Genomic DNA, 14,879 nt, shown 5'->3' with positions numbered 1-14,879 from the left:
CTTTTCAACTGCTCATATACTCGAATCTCGGAATCAGCGTGCATGCCAGTATATCCGGCTAATCCACTCACCAAAATCTCGGATCCCACTGACTGTTCAGGCTACATGCTGAACTTATAAATCCGAAGAAGAGAGTTGAACAAGATATAGCATGAATACTTCTATTCCACAAGTCCATCCAGAATCCACTCCGAAATTATTTATCTCCGACCTTATATATTCGTTTTTAGTCTCGTTTATTCTATTATTAACTTGAGCGTCGGAGTCCCTTTTGCAGGTACCACGCTCGGGTTCGAGTTCACGAGGATATCGTCGTCTCAGGCGTATTTGCTGAACAACCAGACCGACGTATAGATCAGACATAGTATCCTTGCAAGAACATTTGGCGCCCACTGTGGGCCCGCGTTAATTCCCCCCCGGAGATATAACTATTTTTAGCTTACCCATATCTGCTGCACATTTCTCTTTCTTTGCAGGAAAAGGACCATGACGAATCATTCAGAAACTCAACAACCTCCTCGAGCTAATACCGATCTCATTGCCGCGAATGCCGCACTCCTGGCAGAAAATCAACGGATGGCCGAACTGTTGGCGGCGATGCAAAACAACAGGGATCGAAAGGTCGATAGTAAAAGGACAAATGCCGAACAGCACGAAGAGCATCAGTCAGAATCCAACGCTAAAACAGCAGAAACTCCCCCCAAATTTGGGAGGCGACGAGCTAACCCATTTTTCGAAGAGATAATGAGCTATAAAATGCCTCAGAATTTTACACTCCCGATGACCCTGGCACCGTAAAAGGGATCGGGGACCCAAAAGTTCATGTCACCAAGTTCGAATCCATGATGTTTCTCAACAGTGACTGCGACCCCATTATATGCCGATCTTTTCCTACTTTCCTGGATGGAGCTGCTTTACTATGGTTTTCTAATTTGCCTGCAGGATCCATAACCAGCTTTGATGAATTTGCTAAGATGTTCATTAACCACTTCGCAGCATCAAAAATCTATGTGAGAGACTCGAACTATCTCAGCACAATCAAGCAAGGCCCGCATGAAAGTCTCAAGGAATACATGACGCGCTTCACCACGGTGGCCATGGAAATCCCCGACTTAAATCCGGAAGTACAACTGCATGCTATCAAAAGTGGGCTCCGACCAGGGAAGTTCCAGGAAGCTATAGCTGTGGCCAAACCGAAGACACTAGAAGAATTTCGAGACAAAGCCACGGGACAGATTGAAATAGAGGAACTGCGTGAAACACGAAGGAACGAAAGACCACCATCACGAAAAGATGACGACAAGCCGAACAGTTCTATTGCTAAAGATCATAGAAAATCTTTTAAACTGACTCCAAAATTTGACTCGTATACTAGGTTCAACACAAGGAGGGAGGACATCATAAAGGATATATTGCACAACAGACTGATAAAACCGCCAGTTAAGGCCAGAACGTACCAGGATCAGAAGTATGTAGACAAAGGGAAGCATTGCACTTTCCACCAGAAATTCGGTCACACCACAAACGAGTGTGTAGCTGCTAAAGATTTGTTGGAGAGACTGGCGAGACAGGGGTTATTGGACAAGTACATCGGTTCCAGGAACCAAAAGGAAGCAGACATGAGCAAACCGAAGTATAACTCGGAACGCAGAGACAAAGGAGCATGGCGAGACCCAGTAGAAACCCCTACCTCCAAGGGAATCATAAATTACATCGCAGGGGATTTTGCGGGAGGAGGAATAACAAACACAGCAAGGAAGAGAAGCTACAGAGCCATGATGACGATGGAAGGGATTCAACAAGACTCTCCAGCATCAACCTCCTCGGTCACCGTCAATTTCAGTGCCTCTGATTTCAAATCAAGAATCCCAAACCTAGACGACCCAGTCGTAATTTCAGTGAGCATGGGAGCACTGACCGTGAAAAAGGTGCTACTCGATCCAGGGAGTAGCGCCGATGTCTTGTTCTACTCCACATTCAAGAAGATGCAATTGAGCGACAACCCACTACAACCATCGGGAGGAGAACTGGCAGGTTTTTCGGGCAAAAAAGTCCCCATATCAGGTTACATCTGGCTGAGGACGACATTATGAGAACCTCCAAACTCTAAAACCATGGACATTCAATTTCTAGTGGTCGACTGTGCCAGCCCTTACAACATCATTTTAGGACGCCCATCCTTAAACTCTTTCAGAGCCATTGTTTCCACCATTCACTTGTGTGTCAAGTTTTCCTTGCAGGACAACACAATAGCAACGGGTCCACGCCGACCACAAGGAGGCTAGGCAATGCTACAATGCGAGCTTACAGAAGATCGCAAAAGAACCCATCCCAAGGATTAATTCGGTGTACAACTCGGAACATATCCCATGACTAACCGAGATGGATACAAGAGACGACCACAGCTGCCCTTCTCTGACGGACGATCTGGAAAAGGTAGAATTACATACAGATAATCAATATACTAACATTGGATCAGCTTTTTCTGTAGGAAGAAAGCAACATTTGAAGTGCATCTTGAAAGCTAATGCTGACCTATTTGCTTGGACCCCGGCCGACGTGCCAGGGATCGACCCAAACTTTATCTGCCACAAGCTGGTAGTTAACCCGAATGCCCGACCTATACGACAGAAAAAACGCAATTTGGGGGGTTGAAAGAAGAAGTGCAACAGCAATAGAAACACATAAACTTCTCGATGCAGGTTTCATCAGAGAAGTCCAGTTCTCTTCATGGTTGGCGAATGTGGTTATGGTCAGAAAGAGCACAGGAAAATGGCGGATGTGCGTTGATTTCACAGATCTGAACAAGGCCTGCCCAAAAGACTCGTATCCATTGCCGAACATCGACAGACTTGTAGATGACACCTCAGGTTACAAAGTGCTAAGCTTTATGGACGCCTACTCTGGATACAATCAGATCCAAATGCACCCGAACGACGAGGACAAGACAACATTCATAACTGACCAAGGTAACTTTTGTTATAAAGTGATGCCTTTTGGACTAAAAAATGCAGGTGCCACTTATCAAAGACTAATGGACAAAATATTCAAAGAACAAATCGGAAGAAATATTGAAATATACGTCGATAAAATGGTCGTTAAGTCCAGCTCAGAAGAACAACACGAGGCTGACCTAAAAGAAGTTTTCCAACAACTCCGAGCACATAACATGAGGTTGAACCCCGAAAAATGCACATTTGGAGTAAAGAAAGGAAAGTTCCTCGGATTTTTGTTAACAAACTGAGGCATAGAGGCCAATCCAGATAAGTGCCAAGCCATGTTAAACATACAATCACCAAAGACAATTAAAGAAGTGCAACGATTAACAGGGCGCCTAGCCGCCTTATCAAGATTCTTACCAGCTGCAGTAACAAGATCCTATCATTTCTTCAAAACCATAAAAAAATTAGAAAAGTTCATATGGATGACTGACTGCGAGAAGGAATTTTCTGAATTCAAGAAAATCTTAGGATCGCTGCCTATATTGCAGAAACCAGAGCAAGGTAAGCCATTATTACTTTTCCTCTCAATTTCAGCTAACACTGTCAGTTCTGTGCTCACAACAGAAACAGGAAATGAGCAACACCCAGTATACTTCGTAAGCAGAGTCTTACAAGACGCCGAGCTAAGATATCCAACAATAGAAAAACTAGCACTCGGTTTGGTGATTACTGCTCGGCACCTGAGGCATTACTTCTAGACGCATCCGATCATAGTACGCACGGGACACCCCCTACGACAAATACTCTCAAAACCAGACTTAGCAGGGAGGATGACAAAATGGGCAATTGAGCTCTCCGAATTCGACATATCATACCAGTCAAGAGGATCACCCAAAGCTCAGGCACTAGCCGACTTTGTGACAGAATTCACAAACAAAGAAGAGCAGCCCAAAGAGTAGGAATTGTATGTAGATAGAGTGTGAAATGAAAACGGATGCGGAGCAGGAATCCTTCTAAAGGACGACGAAGGGGTCCAAGCCGAGCAATCGATCAAATTCCTCTTTCAAGCAACAAACAAGCCGAATATGAAGCTTTACTGGCAGGATTACGACTGGCCAAGGAAGTAGGGATCTCCAACCTAACCGTACATTGTGACTCACTACTCGTGGTACAACAGGTAAATGGCCAATTCCAGTTACGAGATACACTCTTAGAAAGATATTTAAACTCGATCAAAGTCCTAATAAAGTCTTTTCAAAACTTCGAAATACTACACATACCTAGAGATCAAAATTACAGAGCCGACATTTTATCAAAATTAGCCACACATAGATTGACTGAACAAACGGACAAGCTCCACCATATTACACTAACAGAAGCTAGCTTAGATGCAAAACCTGTTCTTAGTATATCACAGGAAGAAGAAAATTGGAGAAAAATGTTCATCAACTGCCTAAGAAACAGAGAGATACTAGAAGGCGAGAAGCCAAGGTCGTTCAGATACAAAGCAACCCAGTATACTCTACTGGGAGCCGAACTAATACAAACGAGGGATCTCCAGACCACTTCTGAAATGTCTTAGGCCAGCAGAAGCAGAAACTGTTATGAACGAGTTACACGACGGAATCTGCAGAAACCACACTGGAAGTAGGAGCCTAGTCACAAGAACCCTACGAGCTGGCTATTACTGGCCAATGATGAGAAAAGACTGCAGCGACAAGGTGCAACACTGTGATGCATGCCAAAGATGCGCACCACTCATCCACAACCCAGCCGAACTCCTGCACACATCAAACGTCAGTTGGCCATTTCATAAGTGGGGGATGGATATACACGGCCCGTTCCCTATCTCGACGGGACAGGTAAAATTTTTACTTGTAGCCATCGATTACTTCACAAAGTGGGTCGAGGCACAATCCCTCGCAAAAATCACAGCCGAAAAGGTACAAAATTTCATATGGAAGTTGATAATATGCAGATTTGGTTTACCTAGGGAAATCATATCTAATAATGGCAGGCAGTTCAAAGATAGGAAAATTGCATCATATCTTACAGATTTACACATTAAACATCATTTTTCCTCTGTCGAGCACCCGCAAACCAATGGGCTCGCAAAAGCGACTAATAAAGTTATCTTGCAGGCATTAAAAAAGAAATTAACAGATGCTAAGGGATGATGGGCCGAGCTCATACCAAAAGTAATATGGAGCTATAACACAACACCACACACAACGACAAATGTAAGCCCATTCCGAATAGTGTACGGCACAGAATGTATGATACCAGTCGAAATTAGCCAAGGATCCAGAAGAACCGAATACTTCAACGAACAAGATAACTCGGCAGATAGAGCAACCGAGATCGACCTAATTGATGAAGAACGCAACCTAGCTAAACTAAGACAACAAGCAATGCAAGCGATGATAAGGAAGCAGTATAACAAAAGAGTAAGACCAAGAATACTACAAGAAGGAGACCTGGTCATGCGACGGATGGAAGAGATATGGAAACCACCAGCACAGGGAAAGTTATCCGCGAATTGGGAGGGCCATTTTCAAATTTTTAAAGTTCTCGGAAAGGGGGCGTACTGCCTGGAAACATTAGAAGGAACACCCCTCCCCAACACTTGGAACATTTCGTCCCTGAAAATGTACTACAGTTGAATCTTTTCTTCAATGTAAATATGAGCTGGCCAGGTACTCTTTTTCCTGCTCACGAGGTTTTTTCCTAAGGAGGGTTTACTCGGACAGGTTTTAACGAGGCCGACCATCTCATATACTAAGCAGTTCAATAAAATTTTCAGCCTATGCAAAGCTTCAAAGCATATCAACTATAATTTAACAAAGCCGACCTCATAAAGTCGGATACGTCAATGAAACTTAAGAAATATCAAATGTTCACAAAAGCAGCTAGCATACGAGCTAGACAATATTCACAAACATAAAACACCGACAAACAAAGTCGGAAGCAAAGTTCCAAATATTCTAACTTAAACAGAAAAATAATAATGCAACATAAAAACCTCCATCAAGGAGGAGGAACACTCTCAGCTTGGTCTTCGACACCTTCATCGTCAGCAAGCTGACCGTTAACAACAATCTTTGCAACATTCAACTTCCCGACATCAAAATCAGGGGAGAACAATGAAACTTGGCTGACAGCACGATCAAATCTGGCCACGAACATGTCCATCTTTTCTTCCTCAAGCTCATTTAGACGAGCAGTCATTTCACCCTTAACCTTATCATTTTCCTTAAAATCAGCCTGGAGCAGCCTAATCTGCTCCTGAAGACGTCCCACTTCGTCTTCTTTCTCTTTCTTCAGTAATATGATCTGTTCCTTCAGGTCCCCCACTTCATCTTCTTTTTCTTTCACCTTAGCGGTGACATCACTCACGACTTTTTCCTTTTCTTTCAATAAGCGTTCAAAGGATACATCTCTTTCAATTACAACCTGCTGCTCCGAACTTAACAGCTCGGTCGTGCAGCCGACGCACAGCAACCGAGAAGCAACAATCTACATAAAGCACAAAATTTTAACATACCTATAAATTAATAAAAACAAAAAGAACATAGGCAGAAAATATACCTGGATGAACTTGCCCATTCCCTCAAGTCCTACACGACGAGTAAGCGCCATATCCCCAGAAAACTGGGAAACACGATCAGCGAGCTCGGCAAGGGAGAACTGATCGCTCCAGAGTGAATGCGGATTTGCACCAGGCAAGAAACCATGCAGCCGACGCTGTTGATCAAAAACAGACTTCATAGCCACGCTCTGATCGCCTTCGGAAATCACTTCTAACGAATTATGTGACGCAGTTTTTCTTCTCTTTGGAGAAGGAGGAGCCTGAGCAGCAGAAAATGCAGCATCCTCAGCAGTCTGCTTCACAACCCCAGATACACTACCACCTTTTTCACCTTTTTTTTTCAAATAAGCCTAAAATTTGGCAGGATTCAAATTGGGCATCTTGCTACCTGTAAATAATAAGAAAGTCAGTAAACATATATCAGAACGATATGAACACTTGCGAAAACAACAGAGCCTATATACAATTTCAGCCCTTTAAAATAATTTTCTGCATCATATTTCAATAAATCGGGAATAGGCAAACACTCCCCAGCAGCAAAATTTTCAATCAGAAACTCCAACAAACAGTCCTCTTCCTCGCTCATTTCATCAGCCTCAAGAATTTGTAACGGCTCCGAACACCAGTACAAAGGAAACTTTTCTATCATTTCTTCGTCAAGGAAAAAGGGATACACGGCCTCCAAAGCACGTATTTTTACAAACATAGACTTGAAATTCTTAAAGGAAGATTTATAAAGCAGAAAGAGGGAGCGACCGGAAAAACTACTCAGAAAAACCCAAAGTCCTTTTCGAACCCCTTTAGACTGGAAGAGGGAAAAGAAAACATTTAATGAGGGAGCAACACTTAAATAATCCATCAGAACTTCAAATGCACGCAGGAACGCCCACGAATTCGGGTGTAACTGTGAAGGAGCACAATTCAGCTGAATCAAAACTTTGCATTCAAAATCTGAAAACGAGAACCTCACATGCAGCTCAGTTAAACAGGGGATATACATGTAAAAGTAACCCCAGTCTCCTCTCCTTTCACAAACCCTATCTTGACTAGAGCAAGGAAGGAACTCGAAACTAATATCAGAACCAGGCCTAACAAACCTTCCGGGCTCCAAAACCTGAACCGACTCCTGATTACAGTCGGACGAAGCCAGAGTCTTTACATCATCGTTAACCGAATGGTAAGGGTTCTCCTTATTTTCCTCGACAACTTTCAACTTTTCTTTTTCTTTAACCATTTTTTCAGAAAACCAAACAAAGGAAGACAAAACCCGAAAGAAAATGCACAAGACAGATAGAAGACAAGAAGACTAACCTCTGGAAAACATGGTCCCTCACTCACCAAACACTTTTTTGCAAAATTGAAGACTTGTATTGAAAACCACAAACATTCAATTACAACCCACTATGTAAGTGGGAATTTGACAAACCAATAAGTTACACGCCCAGAGAAGAAACGGTCGGACTCTATTATCGCTAAACGTGTACATTAATTGCGGCCCAGTTAACAAAGCGACAAAAATTCCTTTCTCAAAAAATAAAAAATGTGTTCAAAAATTCATTTCCGAAAAAACCAGTCTGAGTTTTTAGCCCAAGCTTGTACGCACGTTGAGCTTGGGGGCTTAACCATTTAACCTCACTGCGCCGAGGTATAGTTTCAACAAAAAGCTCAACTTGCTGCACACACCAAGTCAAGCTTGGGTGCTGTGTACTGTACCCAAGAATCTCAGCTCCATCCGAACTATACGTCGACGTAACGGTTACTTTTCAACGGCTCATATACTCGAATCACGGAATCAGCGTGCACGCCAGTATATCCGGCTAATCCACTCACCAAAATCTCGGATCCCACTGACCGTTCTGGCTACACACTTAACCTATAAATCCGAAGAAGAGAGTTGAACAAGATATAACATGAATACTTCTATTCCACAAGTCCATCCAGAATTCACTCTGAAATTATTTATCTCCGACCTTATATATTCGTTTTTAGTCTCGTTTATTCCATTATTAACTTGAGCGTCGGAGTCCCTTTTGCAGGTACCACGCTCGGGTTTGAGTTCACGAGGATATCGTCGGCTCAGGCATATTTGCTGAACAACCAGATCGACGTATAGATCAGACACAGTATCCTTGCAAGAATAATAATAATAATAATAATATTTTTTATATGCATTATATTATTTTGTTAATTTTACTCTCTGTAGAACAAAAAGATAGAAAAAATCGAGAATGAGAAAAAAGAGAGAGAAAAATAAAGATGAAGAATGAGTTTGAGAGTGAGAATTTGTTAATTTTAGAAGAAAAAATTTTATTTTAAATGTAAAAAAATATCGGATGACATATTTTGATTTGTCAAATTATTAATATAAAATATAAATTATATATAGAGTAAAAATAGTAGAGAGAAATAGAAAATGGAGAGAAGTATATGAGAGAATTTAGAAAGGGAGTTTATTAATTATGAAAAAAAAGATTTTCTCTCAATTTTAATAAGAGTGTCAAGTGACACATTTGATTATTAAATTAGATAGTAATATATGATACAAAATATATGTATATTTTAATTTTAATTTTAATTCAATTAAAGAATGTCATGTTCTACATTTTGATTGCAAATTAGTAATTAGTTATTAATATTGATAATAATATATAAAATAGATAGAGTTGTTGAAGGAATGAGAAAAATAAAAAAAAGAAGAGGGAGGAGGAGATAACTCTTTAATTTTGGAGGAAAAGATTTAATTTCAATGCAATGAAAAAGTGACATGTGTCACATTTTGATTGTAAAATTAGTAAAGAGGAAAAAAGAATTCTTTAATTTTAGAAAAAAAAGATTTAATTTCAATTACAATAAGAGAGTGACACGTGACATATTTTAATTGTAAATTAATAAAAAGAATTTTTTAATTTAAAAAAAAATTTAATTTTAATTATAATAAAAAAATAATATAAAACATATTTTGGTTATAAAATTAAACATATACAATAGATTTAAAAATCAAATAACATGCATCATAGAATTCACGAGTAATATTTTGCAATCGTAAAGATGTGGATGGCCTAAGAAAAGCTAAAGAAGGCACTAAGGCGGTAGAGTCAAAATCATTGAACTAAAGTTTTTGACCGAATTGAATATAACATGATAACGTGGCGACTGGATTAACATTTATTATACGTCGCATTCAGCTTCGACCGTATGAATATTATAAATTTGCTGTTTGTTATGTATTTATTTATTTTTATATGGATTTCATACATATTTTTGTAGTAAACTAGCTAACAGTTAAAACAATTAAATTCCTTTTCTAGAAAAATAACGATTTTTTTATAATAAAATAATTATTTTTTTTTGTAAACACAAAACATTAGGTACAGGAATATTTTTATACTTACTCATTTTTTCGATTATACCCATTAAAAAATCTATGATTATAAATGTAAATTTACTTTAATTATATTATTTATAGAATTTTATCATATTATTTATAATAAATTATTATAAAATATGATTTTTTTAAATCATATTATTTCTAGGTTTAAAACATAAATGTTATCTTCTTTTATACAAATAATTACTGATAATTAACTTTTAATATATCCATATATATATATAGGCCTGCTACACATACAAGCAAAAACGAGTTACAAGCTTTACAAGTTTGGCCCAGTCCAAAAAGAATTCACGCGCATGAAGAGGGATTGAATGGAGCGTAACATTCACGCGCTCCCACTCAAAACGGTTACGTTCTCTTTGAGTAATGGCAGACTCTTCCACTTCTTCCACTTCTCAAAGCAATTCGAAGAAAACGCAACCCTTCCGTTTTCGAGCGAAAATCGAAAATCAAAATATACAACTCGTTGCTAACCTTCGAAACCTCCATCAACACACCATCAAACTCTCCATCAAGAATCTCCAGCGAAAACAAAGCAACAATACTCAAGGTACGTTACATGACGATTCCTGTATATTTTTCAGATTACGAACTATGTTTTACTTTTCTTCTACGTTGTTGTTCTAGGGTTTACTGTTATTCTTGCTTCTTTGTTACACTGTTCTTCTACGTTGTTGTTCTAGGTTCTCCTGTTATTCTTGTTGTTCTAGATCTTCTGGTAACTGATTTTTGGGGGTATATTCCGTAGATTGGGGGGGTGTATATTGCTTGACCTTGTAATGTTGCTTGATATTGAAGCATGTTTGAGTGATACCTGACTGATATATATGGATGTATCTGAATCATATCTATGGGTGTATCTCACTGTTATCAATGGGTATATCTGAATCATATCTATGGGTGTATCTTACTGTTATCAATGGGTATATCTGAATCATATATATGGGTGTATCTTACTGATATTTTTGGGTGTATCTGACTCATATATATAGGTGTATCTTACTGATGTCTTTGGGTGTATTTTTCATTTCAGAGAAAATGGCAGCAAGAAACCAAACAAAAGACCTTAAGTGTGCCACACATCTCCTAAGTGATAAATTCAGAAACATGACTGAGGAGAAGAAGGCAATTGTGAGGGATCTAGGATTCGGTGGGTTGATGCACATCCCACCACTAAGGGTGCATCACCAACTGTTAAGGGAGCTGGCAAACAACTTCAAACTTGGGGAGAACAGACTGGAAACAGGATATGGTTCTTTCAAAATAACCCCAAGAAAGATAGGTCATGCGCTTGGCATCAATGCAACAGGTAACTAGCTCAAAATTATAGGTGTATATTAAGTTGATGCTTGGGTGTATTTAAGGTTGATGCTTGGGTGTATTTGAACCGACTTTGATACTTTGTTGTTTTCCTTTTTGTAGGAAATCTGTTTCCTCAGAAAGTCGAGTATAAGAAACTTTCTGAGGATGACAAAATAATTTTTAGAAGATTCCAGGGTAAGACCCTCAAAAGTCTTACTGATGAGATGATGGATATCGGCGTTGGTAATGAAGAGGAACGCCTAATGTTCAAGAGGATTTTCATCCTCTATATACAGATGGCGTTCCTTTTGTCAACGACAATAAACAAAATCTCGCCTGTGCACCTGGCCCCAATTTTTGAGATGGACAGCATCTCGGAGCGAAACTGGGGGGGCCATGTTTTTACCTTCATCGTCAAGGGCATCACAGACTACAAGGAGAAAAAGAAGAAGGCAATTGATGGCTGCCTCTTTGCCCTGATGATAATATACTTTCATCTTTCAGAAAACAAAGGCAAGAAGAGGGCTGAAAGACCACCAAAATCATGGATTGCCAACTGGAGTAAGGAGCAGTTGGTCGAAAGAATGAATGCAGAAACAGAGAAAATTTTGGTAAGTTGAACATAATATGTTGGGTGTATATTTATTTATCTGAATGCTGCTAAATAAATTATCTGATGTTTCAGAGGATTGTAAACATGGCGCAAACAAGAGAGAAAATGAAAAAATAAAGAAAACAGAAAAAAAATAAGAAATCAAGAAAACAAAAAAAGGAAGGCAAGTTCAACATTGTCTTCGAAGGAAGAAACAACTACTGACAGTGACAGTTTTACCTCTGAGTCTGAGACTCAAGAAGACTCAGAGGATTCAGCAAGAAAACACCCCAGCAAAAAGGGGAAAAAGTAAGTACCATACTTGGGTGTAATTTCTTTTTCGAGTTGAGTGTATTTTGTGGAACCATTTGGGTGTATTTTGTTGATCAAGTTGGGTGTATGTAGTTTATTAAGCTGGGTGTATTTCGTTTGCTGCGTTGGGTGTATATTGTCCATTCAGTAGGGTGTATCTTGTGCATTCATTTCGGTGTATTTTATATCTTTAGTATGTTCTAAATAATGATTGTTTGCCTTACAGAATGGACTCCAGAAAAAGAAAGAAGAGTCAAGAGGAGTCAGATTCTGATTCAGAATCTGAATCTGAATCAAGTGATGAGTAATATTTTGAAATTATTACTCCTTTCTTTTGGCTTCATTATAAAGATTTCATGTATTAACTGAAGTGTCTCTTATTAACTTATAGAAGCGAAAAATCATCACCGGCGGAGAAGGAAAAGAAAAAGAAAAAGACAAAAACAACACCAAAAAAGTAAGCACTTCTTTGGATAAATATTCTGTGATAAAATTACTTTTTTATTTCTGATTCATACTTTTTTTTTCCACCCAGAACACAATCAAAAAAGAAAAAAGTTATTGTTGAGCATTCATCCCCTGAAGAAGATCAATACTTTGATGGGTACAGTACCTCGTTAGCTATATTACCGTCTATCATCGTAATTATTTTTGTTAACATCTTCTTTTATAAATGTAGTGAGAGATATGAAATATCAAGTGAAGAACTAGATGAATTGCTAAGGGGAAACGTTGAAAAATCTGCTGCAGAGGGGTATATCTTGTTGGGGTGTCTATTTCAGATTTTGGTGTGTTCTCTTTGCTAATAATTGTTTCTTGTTTCGTAGGGAGAACCAAGCTGACCTGCGATCGACAGAAGGTCGCTATGTCTCCTCTGAAACGTAAGAAGCTTTATTTAATAAAGTCTTGTTATCATGATTTGGGTGTATTTTGTGGAACCATTTGGGTGTATTTTGTTGATCAAGTTGGGTGTATGTTGTTTATTAAGTTGGGATATTTCGTTTGTTGTGTTCGGTGTATATTGTCCATTCGATTGGTTGTATCTTGTGCATTCATTTGGGTGTATTTTATACCTGTATCTTATTTTGTCTAAATAACATGAAATCTGTTTAGAATACCGGCTGTGAACTTGGGAAATGATGATCCTTCCTCTCAAGGATGCACAGAACAGAGTAGTGTAAACCAGCCGTCAGAGAGCATGTAATTTCTCTTTCAGATAACCGTTACTTTTGTTCTTCTATTAACTTCTACTTCTAATTCTATATATATATTTTTTAGAAAAAAAAGCCCTTTATTATTTTATTCAAGAAAAAAAAGGCAGGAAAAAAAAGCAAAAACTGCAAGTATGTAAGTTCTCATAAAACAAAGCCTGTCTTCTTTTTGAATTGTTCGGGTGTATTTTTTGACTTTCTTTGGGTGTATTTTAGGTTGAGTCCGGCTGATTCGAATATGATGGTTGTGAGGGAACAGACACCGTCTGATGCGCTTGCAATGTGAGTTTTCTAAGAATATTTTAACCTTATAACCTTATTATTTTCAAAGGCGTTGTTAACCTTTCATTTTTCTTCTTGTTTAGAGTCCCGATTCAAGTTTTTGTGCCGGCGTCCCAAACAACCACTGTGCCGGAACTTCAAGAAACACCTGAGACAGATTTTGAACCAACCCCTCCGCTACAGATTGAAGGAACTACAGAAACGTAAGAAATAGTATTGGGTGTATATTTGTTTAGAGTTTGGGTGTATATTTGCTAACAGTTTGGGTGTATATTGTTCCTGATTAGTTTTTTTTTACGCCATGATTAATTTTGTGTAACTGTGCAGCACTCCTGAACCCCCCCAACAACTTCAAGAAACCACACCCACGCTTCCCCCAGCTCCATCTAAAATGTAAGTACATCAGACTAAAATCAATCTTTGCTTATGATCCGTATATTCTTACTCTTATAATACGTTATACATGATGACGCAGTCATCCAGCCGCAGAAGACGTTGCTGCCCTGATGATGATGGCACGGACAGCATCCTATGTTCCTAAAACAGATCCAGTGCCATCATTCAGCCTTGGGTTGACTAATTCAAGCCAGGAGGGAGCGTCAACGCAGGAGACAGAAAGGACAAAATCTCCAGAAGCTACAAATTTGCTAGAACAATTAGACGATTTGGTACAAAAAATAGCAAGCAGTGCGGCGAAAGAAAAAAGTAAAAGTCCACAAATTCAAAGGGAGACTAGGGGAGATAGTTCTGGGAAGTTTGAAACTCCTGAGGGAATAAATCAGATTACGGATGATATGAAAGAAAAGTGCTACATCTGGGGGACACGACTGAAGACTTACGCAGATGGCAGTACTGACGAGTATGACCACATCTGCACTCTGATGGCGCAAGATAACATTAATGTTTTACACCAAAGTTTACTGCAATGTTTATTAACGTAAATTGATTTTGGCATATATTTCTAGATTGTATCTGCCATGTGCCACATCCTCAACCGGAAAAATGATAAAAGGTTTCAAGAACAAGTATACTGTCTGCCCCCCCGATATTGTGGTAAGTTGTGTAGTCATTTGGGTGTATTTAAAGTATTTACTTGGGTGTATTTTTAGTATTTCATTTTTTGTTTCGCAATTGTTGCAGAGCATGGCCCTTTCGAAGCACCCAAAGGGGGAATTCATATCACCGAAAACCAATAAAGAATTCAGGGTGGAAGACTACCCGAGTTTTATTCCCTTCATAGATGCAAAAAAAAAATAAC

The 14,879-nt window shown here is 39.0% G+C and overlaps 1 protein-coding gene across 1 annotated transcript; it reads left to right on the top strand.

Moving 5' to 3' along the window:
* Positions 1-12,355: 12,355 nt before the first annotated feature.
* Positions 12,356-14,018, top strand: LOC110266881 (uncharacterized). The gene is made up of 10 exons (XM_088498244.1): positions 12,356-12,432; positions 12,520-12,585; positions 12,664-12,732; positions 12,808-12,882; positions 12,956-13,009; positions 13,242-13,328; positions 13,407-13,475; positions 13,556-13,621; positions 13,705-13,824; positions 13,949-14,018. Exons 1-10 carry the CDS (start codon positions 12,356-12,358, stop codon positions 14,016-14,018), a joined length of 753 nt encoding a protein of 250 aa, XP_088354370.1.
* The last annotated feature ends 861 nt before the right edge of the window (positions 14,019-14,879 follow it).

Source organism: Arachis ipaensis, chromosome B9 (genome assembly GCF_059453495.1).
Source record: "Arachis ipaensis isolate K30076 ecotype BB chromosome B9, ASM5945349v1, whole genome shotgun sequence".
Taxonomy (NCBI): Eukaryota; Viridiplantae; Streptophyta; class Magnoliopsida; order Fabales; family Fabaceae; genus Arachis; species Arachis ipaensis.
This window is presented reverse-complemented; position numbering and strand designations above follow the sequence as displayed.